This window comes from Oryx dammah, unplaced genomic scaffold, assembly GCF_014754425.2.
Source record: "Oryx dammah isolate SB20612 unplaced genomic scaffold, SCBI_Odam_1.1 HiC_scaffold_27, whole genome shotgun sequence".
NCBI lineage: Eukaryota > Metazoa > Chordata > Mammalia > Artiodactyla > Bovidae > Oryx > Oryx dammah.
Genome location: NW_024070211.1, coordinates 6,613,523 through 6,626,713, shown reverse-complemented (window position 1 = coordinate 6,626,713; position 13,191 = coordinate 6,613,523). Strand labels below are relative to the sequence as shown.

At 53.5% G+C, this 13,191-nt stretch overlaps 1 protein-coding gene across 1 annotated transcript in view; it reads left to right on the top strand.

Moving 5' to 3' along the window:
- Positions 1–12,745, top strand: part of ASAP3 (ArfGAP with SH3 domain, ankyrin repeat and PH domain 3) — a 49,510-nt gene extending 36,765 nt beyond the window's left edge. The window contains 19 exon segments of the mRNA XM_040229588.1: positions 311–386; positions 568–654; positions 836–945; positions 2,089–2,158; positions 2,477–2,564; positions 4,432–4,480; positions 4,604–4,794; positions 4,876–5,009; positions 5,260–5,354; positions 5,541–5,718; positions 6,903–6,988; positions 7,156–7,271; positions 7,890–7,957; positions 8,052–8,159; positions 8,288–8,483; positions 9,301–9,526; positions 10,069–10,097; positions 10,100–10,158; positions 12,059–12,745. Coding sequence (XP_040085522.1) covers positions 311–386; positions 568–654; positions 836–945; positions 2,089–2,158; positions 2,477–2,564; positions 4,432–4,480; positions 4,604–4,794; positions 4,876–5,009; positions 5,260–5,354; positions 5,541–5,718; positions 6,903–6,988; positions 7,156–7,271; positions 7,890–7,957; positions 8,052–8,159; positions 8,288–8,483; positions 9,301–9,526; positions 10,069–10,097; positions 10,100–10,158; positions 12,059–12,133 — 2,041 coding nt within the window. The 3' untranslated portion in view covers positions 12,134–12,745.
- The last annotated feature ends 446 nt before the right edge of the window (positions 12,746–13,191 follow it).

The window sequence follows — 13,191 nt, the reverse complement described above, 5'->3', positions numbered from 1 at the left end:
CGAAGTTTCTATGTGTGAATATGTGTCATTGGTAACGCTTTTTGCAGCTGCTCTTTATTGAATGTTAACCAAGTATCAGCCACTAAGCACTTACCAACCCCCTGTGAGCAGCTACTGATATTATCCCCATTTTACAGATGTGAAAACTGAGGCTCAGATTTACTAAGATCACATAGCTAGAAAACGGGATCTGGACCATCACACTGTACTACCCACCAGGTGCCCTGGGATCTTTAGAGCACCTTCTCTCATACTTAATCTCTCATTTTCATCTCTCTCTCTCTCGTCCCGTGCTTGGCCTCAAACTCAGCTTTTTCCAAGATGGCTTGAAGGCAGCTCAGAGCCTGTCTCCCTTCATCGAGAAGCTGGCAGTCTCGGTACACACAGTAAGTCAGGCTTCACCCCCAAGCGTGTGGTCAAGCCCCCTGTCCTCCTGGGAAAATCTGTGGCTGTGGAAGAGCTGGCTCCTGCCGAGAGAGTGAGGCTGCTGCCCTGCTGCTCTGGGCATGAGCTCCGTGCCTGGCACAACTGCCAGCTGATAACCGGGTCCTGCCCTTCATCCCATAGCTGCGTCAAGCCCAGGAGGAGGAGCTACAGAAGCTGACCCAGCTCCGGGACTCCCTCCGAGGGATGCTGCAGCTTGAGAGCAGAGAGGTCAGCCCCCAAATCATCCCCAAACAAGTGCCCACCCCCTCCCAGACCCTCCCTGGAGGGAGGGAGAGAAAGGAAGAACCCACAGGGTCCCCTTGAAAAGGTCTCCCTGATCGAGAACCCTGCAGAACGGGGCTTTTTGCCCCACATGCCCTGAGGTCTCCTTCACGTGTCCAAGCAACAGGAGAGTCTGAGCCGGAAGAACTCGGGAGGTGGCTACAGCATCCACCAGCACCAAGGCAACAAGCAGTTTGGGACAGAGAAGGTTGGCTTTTTGTACAAGAAAAGTGATGGGTAAGTGACTCAGAGAGCTCAAGTAGCTTGCCCGAAGCCACACAGACAGTAAATGACAGGGTTGAGGGAGGTGCCTGAAGGGCTTGTTCCTATTATTTGTTGAGGGTTCCAGGGCTCTCCACGCTGCAGTGCAAAATCATCAGAATCCTGGGCTCATGAACTTCTGCTGAACGTGGCAGTTCTTAATGTAAAGAAGAATAGCAGTGCCAAACACTTTCTGGGCAGTCTCCATGGCCTCACTCTTAACTGTTGTAATATACTGAATATGCCTGGACATGAAAATGTGGGCTGTGCCTTGTTCCCTTGTGTGAAAAACAAAAATCAGGCTGTAAATGCAAAAGCCTTTATGGGATCCATTCATTAATTTTTTTTTTCTTTTACTAACTAATCAGTTTTTATCAGAGAACAATAACTTGGTTAAACCAGTTAATATTTACCTCTTATAGGAAAAGTGTTAAGTAGCTTTGACTATGGATTTGCTCATTTTATTTCGCATGCTGAGTTGCTCCAGTCGTGTCCAACTCTTTGCAATCCTGTGGACTGTAGCCCGCCTGGCTCCTCTGTCCATGGACTTCTCCAGGCCAGAATACAGGAGTGGGTGGCCATGCTCCCCTGCAGGGGGTCTTCCCGACCCAGGGATTGAACCCGCGTCTCTTATATCCCCTGTATTGGCAGGCGAGTTCTTTAACATTAGTGCCACCTGGAAAGTCCATCTTATTTTGGGAGTCTCAGTGTTTGTCTTGCTTTGTCTTTAATCATAATTCATCTCTTGTGGTCAAGAGCCTATTCCTTCTCTCAGACTAGGAGCTCCCTAAGGTTGCAAGCTGTGTCTCTTCCATCAGACTGGAAGCTCTCAGAGGACCAAGGTTGCATGGTCCCCTTTTAGAATAAAGATTCTCAGAGGGTGGGGCTGTTTCCCCTCTCTGACTGGGAGCTTTCTAAGGGCAGGGCTGTGCCTCCTTCATCAGAAGGGAGCCAGGGAGTGAAGAGTATAGGGGTCGGAGTCAGGGGACAGAAAAGGTAAAGAAGTGGGACTGGAGGTCATACAGGTGGGGTCAGAGACCTGGTCCAGGACCCTGTTCACTGACATGTTCACACCTAATGTGAGCCCTGGGTGATAGTCTATATCCCTCTGGGCCCTAGAATTCGAAGAGTCTGGCAGAAAAGGAAGTGTGGAGTCAAGTATGGCTGCCTGACCATCTCACACAGCACGGTGAGGCCTGGAGGATGGGGGTCTCAGGGCATGATGGGTCCTCTCCTCCTGGTGTTCAGAACAGACAGGTGGCAAGTCCTCCCTCTAAGATGCAAACCTGCATCCAGGGAGCTGGGGACCCCCTGCAGGAGGAAGGATGGGCTCCAAAGCCCCTAAGCTGGTCTTGTTCCATCCTCCACATCCTTGAGGTGCTGGGAGAGGGGAGACATTAACTGGAACACGATTATTATGTCCATTTAACAGATTGGGAAACTGAGGCCTAAGAGTTTGGGAAGCCCAGAGGGTAATTGTACATCCTCCTTCCGCAACTTCCCACAGATAAACCGGCCCCCAGTGAAGCTGACCCTGCTAACATGCCAAGTAAGGCCAAACCCCGAGGAGAAAAAGTGCTTCGACCTGGTGACCCGTGAGTAGTCCCTGCCCCCTACACCTCAACTGGCCAAGGCTTCTCTAAGAGACCAGTCAGTCCTGGGAGGCTCCAATTAGGGGTCTGTGTCCAATTCCACAAGTGAAAGTGAAGGTTGCTCAGTTGTGTCCGACTCGGCGACCCTAGAATTCTCCAGACCAGAATACTAGAGTGGTTAGCCTTTCCCTTCTCTAGGGGATCTTACCAACCCAGGGATTGAACCCAGGTCTCCCGCATTGCAGACAGATTCTTTACGCCACCAGGGAAGTCCAAGAATCCTGGAGTGGGGCTGGCCTATCCCTTTTCCAGGGGATCTTCAGACCCAGGAATCTAACCAGGGTCTCCTGCACTGCAGGTGGATTCTTCACCGCTGAGCTTCCAGGGAAGCCCGAAGTGTTGATCAAATAGCCTGCTACAGGCATACAACTCTTTAAGCCCTGGACAGGCTATTTAAAGGTTTCACCCTATATCACATTAAAGATTAAAATGCACCCACATGCATGCATGGGTGCTTAGGCACTAAATTGTTTTCTGACCGCATGGACTGTAGCCTACCAGGCTCCTCTGTCCGTGGGATTTCCCAGACAAGAATACTGGAGAGGGTTGTCATTTCCTTCTCCAGGCGATCGTCCCCACCCAGGGATCGAACCCTCATCTCCTGCATTGGCAGGCAGTTCTTTACCACTAAGCCACCAGCGAAGCCCAGAATATGTCCATACACCACTCTGAATATGATTATTTCTGTAAAACATATTTAAATGGATTTGGGTAATTTGGCTTTCAAAATTATTATTACTTAAAAATGTTCCATTTTCATCGTTTGGAGTCTTTGGTGACAGGCATCTCACGGGGGCTAGCACAGGCTGAGAAAGCCCTAGATCTGGTCCTTGGGGAGCTCTACCTGGCTGGGTGTAATGTAGAGGCCCAGGACTGCAAGGGGATGGGGAATGTCCAGAAGAGAGGTGCAGATAGGGCCCCCTCAGAGATTAGAGGACAGAAGTCCTGCCCTGCCTGGGGGAATCAGGAAAGGCTGCTGGGAGAAGAGAGCTCTAGAGTCTGACCTTAAAGAACCCAGAATGTCAAGTCTAGGGAAGGACATTTCGGGAAACGACCTGGTGTGGTGAAAGGCATGGAAACAGGAGGGTGGACCCCACCAGTTTAGCCAGGGTGCAGGGTTCACACAGGAGCAGTGGGAGATGAAGCCTGGGAATTTCTCTTTTTTTATTTATTTATTGTATTTATTTGGCTGTGCCAGGTCTTAGTTGGGGCATGTGGGATCTAGTTCCTTGACCAGGGCTCGAGTCTGGGCTTCTTGCTTTGGGAGCATGGATTCTTAGCCACTGGGGTCACCAGAGAAGTCCCTGGGAATAGCTCTTAAAGATTTGGACCTTCTTTCCTGGAAGGAGGGAGCTGTAGACCTCGGAGCAGTGAAACGGCGTGATTCGGGCAGAACCTGGGGCCCAGCCATCTGGCAGCTGGTGCAGGCTGGGGGTGGGGCGGGGGACAGGCCAGGAAGACCAGAAGGGAGGCTGTGGACCTGGGGCTGAGTGGGAAGGTGGTTGTAGGTTCAGAGGATACTCTGCTTGTGGGCTGAGGGGGGTCTTGTGCCCTGGGAAACGGCACCTGCCCCTGGAAGCGGGTTCACACAGAGGGACCTTCTTGGAATTGGACTTTGAAGGGGACTGCTGAGAAACTGCCCCCTCTGCTGGCCACTGTCATCACCCTCCCCTGGTAGCCTAACCCAGCCTGGCCCCACGGGGACAAGAGCTCCCTCTGGACCCAGCACTTGGGATGAGACCCTCCCGGGCCCAGGGAGGTAAGGCCAGCAGGATCCCTGTGGCCCAGACAACCTCTCCTCTCCCCACAGACAACAGGACGTACCACTTCCAGGCGGAGGACGAACATGAGTGTGAGGCGTGAGTGCCCCTCCACAGCCAGCCTCGGGGTGGGGGTGAGGGAGGCAGCCTCCAGCCCTGATACATAAGCCCCCCCATCACCAGAGGCGTCATCCCCACACTGTGGCCCGCCCGGCTCTGCAGGTGGGTGTCTGTGCTGCAGAACAGCAAGGACGAAGCCTTGAGCAGTGCCTTCCTCGGGGAGCCTGGCAGCGGCTCGGGACCCTGGGGGGCCGCCGGGCTGGATGGGGAGCCCCAGGACCTGACGAAACTGCTCATCGCCGAGGTCAAGAGCAGGCCCGGGAATGGCCAGTGCTGCGACTGTGGGGCTGCAGGTGCGGCGGGGCAAGGAAAAGCGGGTGGAAGTGGAGGGGCGGGGCCCACGCCTCTAAGGCACGAGTGGCTCTATTTTGCAGACCCCACCTGGCTCAGCACCAACCTGGGCGTGCTCACCTGCATCCAGTGCTCGGGCGTCCACCGTGAGCTGGGCGTGCGCTTCTCACGCATGCAGTCCCTTACCTTGGACCTGCTGGGCCCTTCGGAATTGTTGGTGAGGGCGGGGCGGGGCCAGACGGTGTTTGGGGCGGGGCCTGGTTAGGGGGCGGGGCTTGGGCCGGTTGGCTCAGCTCCGCTGAAGCTTGCGGGGTTGGATGAGGCTGGGCCGGTTTGAGGATGGTCAGGAGCGGGGCCTGGACCAGGAAGGAGGCTGAGGGGCGGGACCTCTGGAGGCTCAGTCCTCCAGGGGTGGGTGCTGTCCTAAGCTCCAGGTCTCAACCCCATCACTTTCCCCACGAACCCAGCTGGCCCTGAACATCGGAAACACTCGCTTCAATGAGGTCATGGAGGCCCAGCTGCCCTCGCACGGGGGCCCTAAACCCTCAGCTGAGAGTGACATGTAAGGAGATTCTCAGATGGGGGCGGATGCCGACTGGGGAAATTCTGCTTCCCCAGAGCCCAGGGAGAAGCCTGGGGAAAGAGAGGAGCCTCTGGTCTGGAAGAGCCCAGGACATGTGGGATGGTCTCAAGGGTCAGCTGGGTGGAAACAGTCCTTGCTCTGACATCCCGCGGTTATTTTTGGCAGGAGCGCCCGCAGGGACTATATTGTGGCCAAGTATGTGGAGCACAGGTTTGCCCGGAGGTCCACCCCCGAGCCTCAGAGACTCTGGACAGCCATTTGCAACCGGGATCTCCTGTCTGTGCTGGAGGCCTTTGCTAATGGGCAGGACTTTGGACAGCCACTGCCAGGGCCCGAGGGGCAGGTGAGAACCTTCTCTAAGGACCACTTACAACCCAGACACAATTAGCACACCTTGTCCTCCTCCAGGACTGGCTGTTACTCCCTGCTGCCCCCACCTCTGTGTGTGTGTTGTATGTGTTAATCACTCAGTCGTGTCCGACTCTGCAACCCCATGGACTCAAGCCCACCAGGCTTCTCTGTCCATGGAATTCTCTAGGCCAGAATACTGGAGTGGGCTGCCATTCCCTTCTCCAGGGGATCTTTCCCACCCAGGGATCAAACCCAGCTCTCCTGCCTTGGCAGGTGGGTTCTTTACCATCTGAGCCACCAGAGAAGCCCGTGCCCCACCTCTGCCATCTGCTCAAACCCTGCCCATCAGAGGGGTAAATGGGAGAGAGCACAGCTTCAGTCAGGCGACCTTGAGGCCAGATCCTGGCTCTGTCTTTTCCTAGCTGTGTGCTCCTGAGCAGGTTACTTAACTTCTCTAAGTCTCTTTTTCCCCTCATCTGTAAAAAGGTTAATGATAGCACCCACAGGGTTGAGGTGAGAATTAAGTCATGTATGAAAGGGCCTGGTGCCATAATATATGTGCAATAAATGATAGAATCTTTTTTTTTTTTTTCTGAAAAGGCTTAGAAATGGGTAGGGGTGGTGAGATCAGAGCAGGGGAAGGCCATCGCGTTGGTGACACCAGTAACAAATATCATGTGAGCTGGGAAGGAAAGGATAACACAGACTTTTGAAAGATTAAATGGACACTGATTGGGCATCAGAAATTGGGTGCCTTGTTTTTGAGCCTTCTGCCTGATACCTTGGTGGAGCTGTCCAGGGGCCAGGGTGGGTGCAGCACTTTCTTAGGGTAAGAATTTGGAGCAACTTCCGTGCAAATGATAGCTGAAAGCTCAAGGTTATTTGCCATCTTGGGGGTCATGAGAGGGATGAGCAGAGAGAGGAGTGCAGGGCCAAGAACCAAGTTTGGGAAACACCTTCTCCTGGGGGAGGAGGAGGTGGAACCACCGAAGGAAGGGGTGAAGGAATGGCCTTGCACTCCGCTCTGGAACCTGGGGTTTCCCCATCCAGTCTCCTCTCACCGGGGTTCTGGCACTCTCATATCTGGAGGTGTCAGGGGGCAGCAAGCGTTCAAGAGGGTAATGTTGCGGGGACAGGTGAACTGGGGGAAACTCAGAGGTGTGGACGTGTATTCAGGCACCTGGAGAGCTCGCCCTGCACCTGGCTGTCAGAGTCGCCAACCAGGCCTCCCTGCCTCTGGTGGATTTCATCATCCAAAATGGGTGAGAACCTTCCTGCTCGCCTGCCCACCTCCTCACGCTCCCCTTTCCTTCCTCTTTTCCCCATCTCCTCCCTCCTTTCCTCTCCCTCTTTTGCCTCTGATGCTGACCCCCTCACCTGTCTGTTCCCTTCCTACCTCCCTACCTCCCTGACCCCCCGACACCCGCAGTGGTCACCTGGATGCCAAGGCTGCTGATGGGAACAGCGCCCTCCACTGCGCGGCTCTCTACAACCAGCTCGACTGCCTCAAGCTGCTGCTGAAAGGGAGAGTCTCAGTGGCCACAGGTGGGGCTCTGACAACTCCTCCATCAACCCCCCATTCCTGACTGCCCCTCGTGGGGGACTTCCTGCCTTACTCCCAGATACAGAGCACTTATAGAGTCCAAGCACTGCAGATGGACAGACTTGGGTTCTAATCCTGGCTTGCTTCTGACCACCTTTGTGATGTTGGAGTTTGTTCATCTCTTGAACCTCAGCTTCTTCATCTGTAAAATGGGAATGAAATCACTGACTTAGTAGACGTGCTAAAAGGATAAAATAAAATGTTTCTGAAAGTACCTAGTCAAATAAACATTAATTAAATCTGAATAATAGTGCTTATAATAGCTACTGTTTGATGTGTTTACTGTTTAATGTGTACCTGATAATATGCCAGGGTTTTTCTATGTCCATTAACTAATTTAATCCTTACAACAACCTCATCAGTAGTTGGTATCATACTCATTTTATAGATGAGACAGTTAAGGCCCAGAGAGACTGAGTCACTTCTCCAAGGTCACACAGCCATGAGGTAGCAGAGCCAGGATTAAAACCTAGACAATTTTGATTCTAAGACTCGTCTTAACCTCTATGCTATATTGCCTCTTTGACCCTAACCATGACCGCTGCCTTTATCCCTCCCAGTGAATGAGGCAGGAGAGACGGCTCTGGACATAGCCAGGAAGAAGCAGCACAAGGATTGTGAGAACCTGGTGAGGTCTAGGGAAAGAGAGGGAGCCCCTGACCCCTCCTCTCTTTCCACCGTTCCCATGGCCTTCTGAACTACAAAGGCTTTGTGTTTGGCAGCTGGAGCAGGCCCAGGCCGGGACCCTCACCTTCCCCTTGCACTTGGACTACCCCTGGGGAATTTCCACAGAGCCTGGCTCTGACAGTGAGGAGGAGGAGGAAGAGAAGGTGCGTCCCAGCCTCTCGGGTCTCCAGACAGCCCAAGGGAAGAGTCAGACGGGCCCTGATGTGAGGAGGGCCAGGGCTGAGCGTGGGGAACCAAGGCCATCTTCCCCATCACAATTTTTCCCCGGCAGCGCTGTGCACTGAAGCCCCCAGCCCAGGCCCGCTGGACCAGTGGGAGGCTGGACATCAGCAACAAGACCTATGAGACCATCACCAGCCTGGGACCAGCTGCCCCTAAGAGCCAGAGTGAGGATTGCCCCCCACCTTTGCCGGTCAAAAACCCTTCTCGGACCATGGCCCAAGGGCGTGTGGGACATGCCAGTGGAGGTACGGTTGGTTGCCCAGAAAAATGCTCTCATGCCATTCATTGAGGGCCTGCTGTGTACTGGGGGACTGAGCTAAGAGTGCTGTGTTAGTCCATGTTATCCTCACCATCACCTGGCAGGTAGGGGTTATCATCTCCCCCTTACAGGTAAAGGCAGAGAGATGTTAAGTAACATGCCCAAGATCCCACAGCTAAGCCCTGATGTGGGCTTCAAACCCAGGTATGTCTTATTCCAGATTCTTCAGTGCTTCACTTAAATAAAAGAGAGGGAAGAATGTTTTGAGCATCCACTGTATCTCAAGTCCCTTGGGGTCTACTGAGACACAGTCTAGAGAGGGAGATAAAAGCTGGAAGCTAGCTCATCATAATAATATAAGGCATAGTGTGACATAGAACATAAATCCCAAAAGGAAAGAAGCAAGCTTTGCTGACTATTTCTCCAGCACCTAGCACAGTGCCTGGCTGTTGTCAAGAACTGTTGGTTGAATGAATGAATAAGCTTTTTCTGGGAACTCAGGAGAGGAAGGGAGCCGATCCTGTTGGGATTGGTGCGGGGGTTAGGAAGGCTTCCTGGAGGGGGCAGCATCAGAGCTGAGCCTGAAGGATGAGCAGGAGAGTCCAGGTTGAGGAGAGGGTGTGAGCAGAAGCGTAACAGTGAACAGCGTGAGCCATGAGACTAAAGCATGATGGGGAAGAGTTAAGTGCTGGAGAGGTGGGCGGGGGTGGGGTGGGAATTGGGAGAGAACCGTGATAGATCCCCAAAGTCAAAAGTTCCTTTGCATAAGTGATGAAGACAGGCTTTATCACTTCTGATTTCAGATCGTTCTGAAATTCCCAGCCTGAGCTCAGAGTCCCTTGGGGCCTCTGAGAACCTGAGCAGCCCAGCCTCCTCCTCCTCCAGCCTCACAAGCCCCGTGGAACCTGGGGGTCCCAACGAAACCCTACCCAGCTCTGAAGAGGGCCCCTGCGAGCCCCCAGGCCCTTCCCGCCCCAGCCTGACATCTGGAACCTCCCCTGCAGAGATGTATCCCCCGGTCAGGTTCAGGTTGGTGAAAGCCCGGCTGTGCAACGTAGCCAAGTCTCCAGACCTCTCTGAGCCTTCATTTACTTCCCCACCTGTAAAGGGTGCCTGCCTGAAGCCTGAGATGCCTCCCGGCTCTGAGGCCCATGAACAGTGTGGAAATGCTAGACCTTAAGTGGAGGGTGACTGGACCTCTTCCCCCTTCACACATCTGCTCCGAGTCTCGGGCTCAGGCTGGAAGAGCGAAGGCCTCATCCCACCTGTGTACTTGTTCTGGGGGCTCACAGTGGGGTCTTCACTCTGTCCCCACCTCCAACCCCGGATCCAGTCTTTCCTTCCTTGCAGACCCTTTCAGTTTGGAGTTTGGGGAATAGACATGGGGAAATTTCCAGTGTGGAAGTCAGTTCAGGCCTCTGAGGCCTGTGATGGACTTGGCCTGGGGGCCTCATGGACTGTCTACCCAGCCATCCCAAGCCCCCAGCCTCGCTCTCTCCCTGAGCCTTTCCCCCCAACTCCAAGGGGCTCTCTGGGCACGGGGGTCACGTTAGCCTTTCCCTGTCTTCCAGCTCCGAGAGCACGCGCTCCTATCGGCGGGGGGGCGGAGCCTGGAAGAGTGTCCCTCAGCCCGGCAGCCTGTACCCGGAAGGAACGTGATGGTAGGACGTGTGATTTGCAGGATGGTGACGGTGCCTGGGCTTCCCAAGTGACGAAGTGCCAAAGAATTCACATGCAGGAGATGTGGGTTCTATCCCTGGGTTGGGAAGATCTCCTGGAGTGGGAAATGGCAACCCACTCCAGTATTCTTGCCTGGAGAATCCCATGGACAGAGGAGCCCGCTGGGCTTACAGTCCATGGGGTTGCAGAGAGTTGGACACGACTGAGTGACTGAGCAGGCACGCATGCACGACGGGGTGCCTGGGAGGCAGAGTTGGCCAAGAGTGAGTGTATTCGGGCGGGAGATCTCTCTCCAGCACCAGGGGCAGCCTTTGTTTGGCCAGTCCCTTTCCTCGTGCTCCTCCTCCCCTGCTGCAGCCCTTGATGGGTGCAGCTGGGGAGAGCGGAGGCCTTGAGAGACGGCAGAGGTGGCGAAGCCCAAGTTCTAGCTGCTCCCCAGGGGAGGATAAGCAAAGCAGTGTCAGCCGGCCTGATCGCTGAGAAGAGGTACTGCTTCCCTGCAGGTGAGGTAGGATTAGGGTGGCAGATTAGGATTAGGATTAGGGTAGGATTATGGTACCAGCCCTTGGTTTGCCGGACTCTCCCCTTGTACAGAAGTCTCCTGGAATCTGCTGAAACTTCTAGGCATTCAGGGATGTGCTATCATCCTCTTGCAAGCTGTCATCCCTAATCCAGCTTCTCCCTGCTGAATCACAGAGTCTCGAACAATCACACATCTTTAGATAAGGAGCCTGGGGGTGGGCAGAGGACAGAGGCAAGCATGCCAAGAAGGAAGCCATCTCTGTTCCTAGTTCCCCTGGGGATTCACCAGGGATGGCATCAGTTGTCTGTTTTGAGAGTAATGGATGGGAGGAACTGGGTCTCTCTGGGGAATCGTCATCCGAAGTCCACCAGAGGCAGGCACCAGTCACGAATGTGTGTCTACGGCCACCATTGTCCATTACCCGCTTGATGCCTGTTGTTGAGATGTGAGAATAAGGACCTGGGCTTTGGTGTGTGGAGGCCTTGGAGAAGTGGTGTTTCACTTCTTAAAGCCTCAGTTTCATTCTCTAAAATTGGATATTTCATTCACGATAATTTCATTTACCTACAACAAAACTGTTTGAAACTGAGATAAACAGCTGGGATATAATAAGTGCTTGTGTGCGTGCCAAGTCACTTCAGTCGTGTCTGACTCTTTGTGACCCTATGGACTGTAGCCTGGCAGGCTCCTCTGTCTGTGGGATTCTCCAGGCAAGAATACTGGAGTGGGTTGCCCTACCCAGTGCTTCAGTTCAGTTCAGTCGCTCAGTCGTGTCCGACTCTTTGCGACCCCATGAATCGCAGCACGCCAGGCCTCCCTGTCCATCACCATCTCCCGGAGTTCACTCAGACTCAAGTCCATCGAGTCCGTGATGCCATCCAGCCATCTCATCCTCTGTCGTCCCCTTCTCCTCCTGCCCCCAATCCCTCCCAGCATCAGAGTCTTTTCCAGTGAGTCAACTCTTCGCATAAGGTGGCCAAAGTACTGGAGTTTCAGCTTCAGCATCATTACCTCCAAAGAAATCCCAGGGCTGATCTCCTTCAGAGTGGACTGGTTGGATCTCCTTGGCATTCCAAGGGACTCTCAAGAGTCTTCTCCAACACCACAGTTCAAAAGCATCAATTTTTCAGCGCTCAGGCTTCTTCACAGTCCAACTGTCACATCCATACGTGACCACAGGAAAAACGATAGCGTTGACTAGATGGACCTTAGTCAGCAAAGTAATGTCTCTGCTTTTGAATATACTATCTAGGTTGGTCATAACTTTTCTTCCAAGGAGTAAGTGTCTTTTAATTTCATGGCTGCAATCACCATCTGCAGTGCTTAGAAGATATCAATTTTCATCCTTTTCTCCCCAGGTCGGCTTCCCTGAAGGAGATGGCTTGAGGACTGGGGTTCTCCTGCCAAGTTCTGTGCAGCTTTTGCAGGACTAGCTCCTTGCTGGCCCTTGCATGCCTGAACCACCCTTGTGCTGAACCCCAGCATTCAGAGCTAGGACTTCAGCCCATAAGACTGAGGAGCTGATGTGTTCATGCCCTGGGGTCTTGTTCTTTCTGTCCCTTGTGCCTCTGTGGCTGGCCTTCCTCCCTGCCATGAGCCCATGCCCCTGCCAGGAACACTGGGCCCTCTGTGTTAGGGCTGACAGTGGTTCGTTTTCCTCTATCTCATACCTGCCAGGGACAAGGGAACCCTATGTCTGGAACCCTAGTGCTCCTGACTTAGCTCCAGCTGCAGAACCTTAAATCTTTCATTAGAGCAGTGTTTCTTCCATCAGTCTGGGGGACTTTGGCCCACCTTCATCATTCTGTAGGCCAGGGATTCTGCCAGACTAGTGACTATCTTCTCAGCCATTCATTAGCCTAGTATTCTTTGACTGAGTTCTGGCTCTTTGTCCATTCCTAGGCCAGGCACTGCAGAGGCCACAGGAATAAGATACAGGTCCTGCAGCTGAGGTCCCTTTCCCAGCAGCTGGTCCCAAGAGTTAGGCTTGGGAATGGGCAGGGCTATTCCAGAGGATGGTTCTGGGCTCAGGGGCAGACTGACAATTAGCTGGCTTACACCCGAATAGTATTCCAGTTGTCTGCAGCCTGCATCCATCCGGTTGGTCAATGCCCATGCTGTACTGGCTGTTAAATATTCTAAATATCACTCCTTCTGAGGGACAGCACAGCCTTCCTGTGGACCTCTGCTAGATCCCCAGCCAGGAGGTAGGGTAGGGCTTACCCCCAGTTTGCCTACTTTCCTTATTTAGCCAGAAGGACAGGCGTGGTCTAGGATGATTATCATCACTTCCCTCCTGTTTCAGTCAGCTCAGGAGCCTTCAAGGGGAAGCAAAGGGCCAACAAAGGAGAGAGTGATAGAAATGGAGGGTGGAGACTTAGAGGTTCTGCTTCCTAGCATCAGAAATCCCACCATCACTTTCAGGCCCATACTGGAAAACAGACCTATGCCATCATCAGTCTCTAACACATCAGTTCTGTGGGCACTGGGC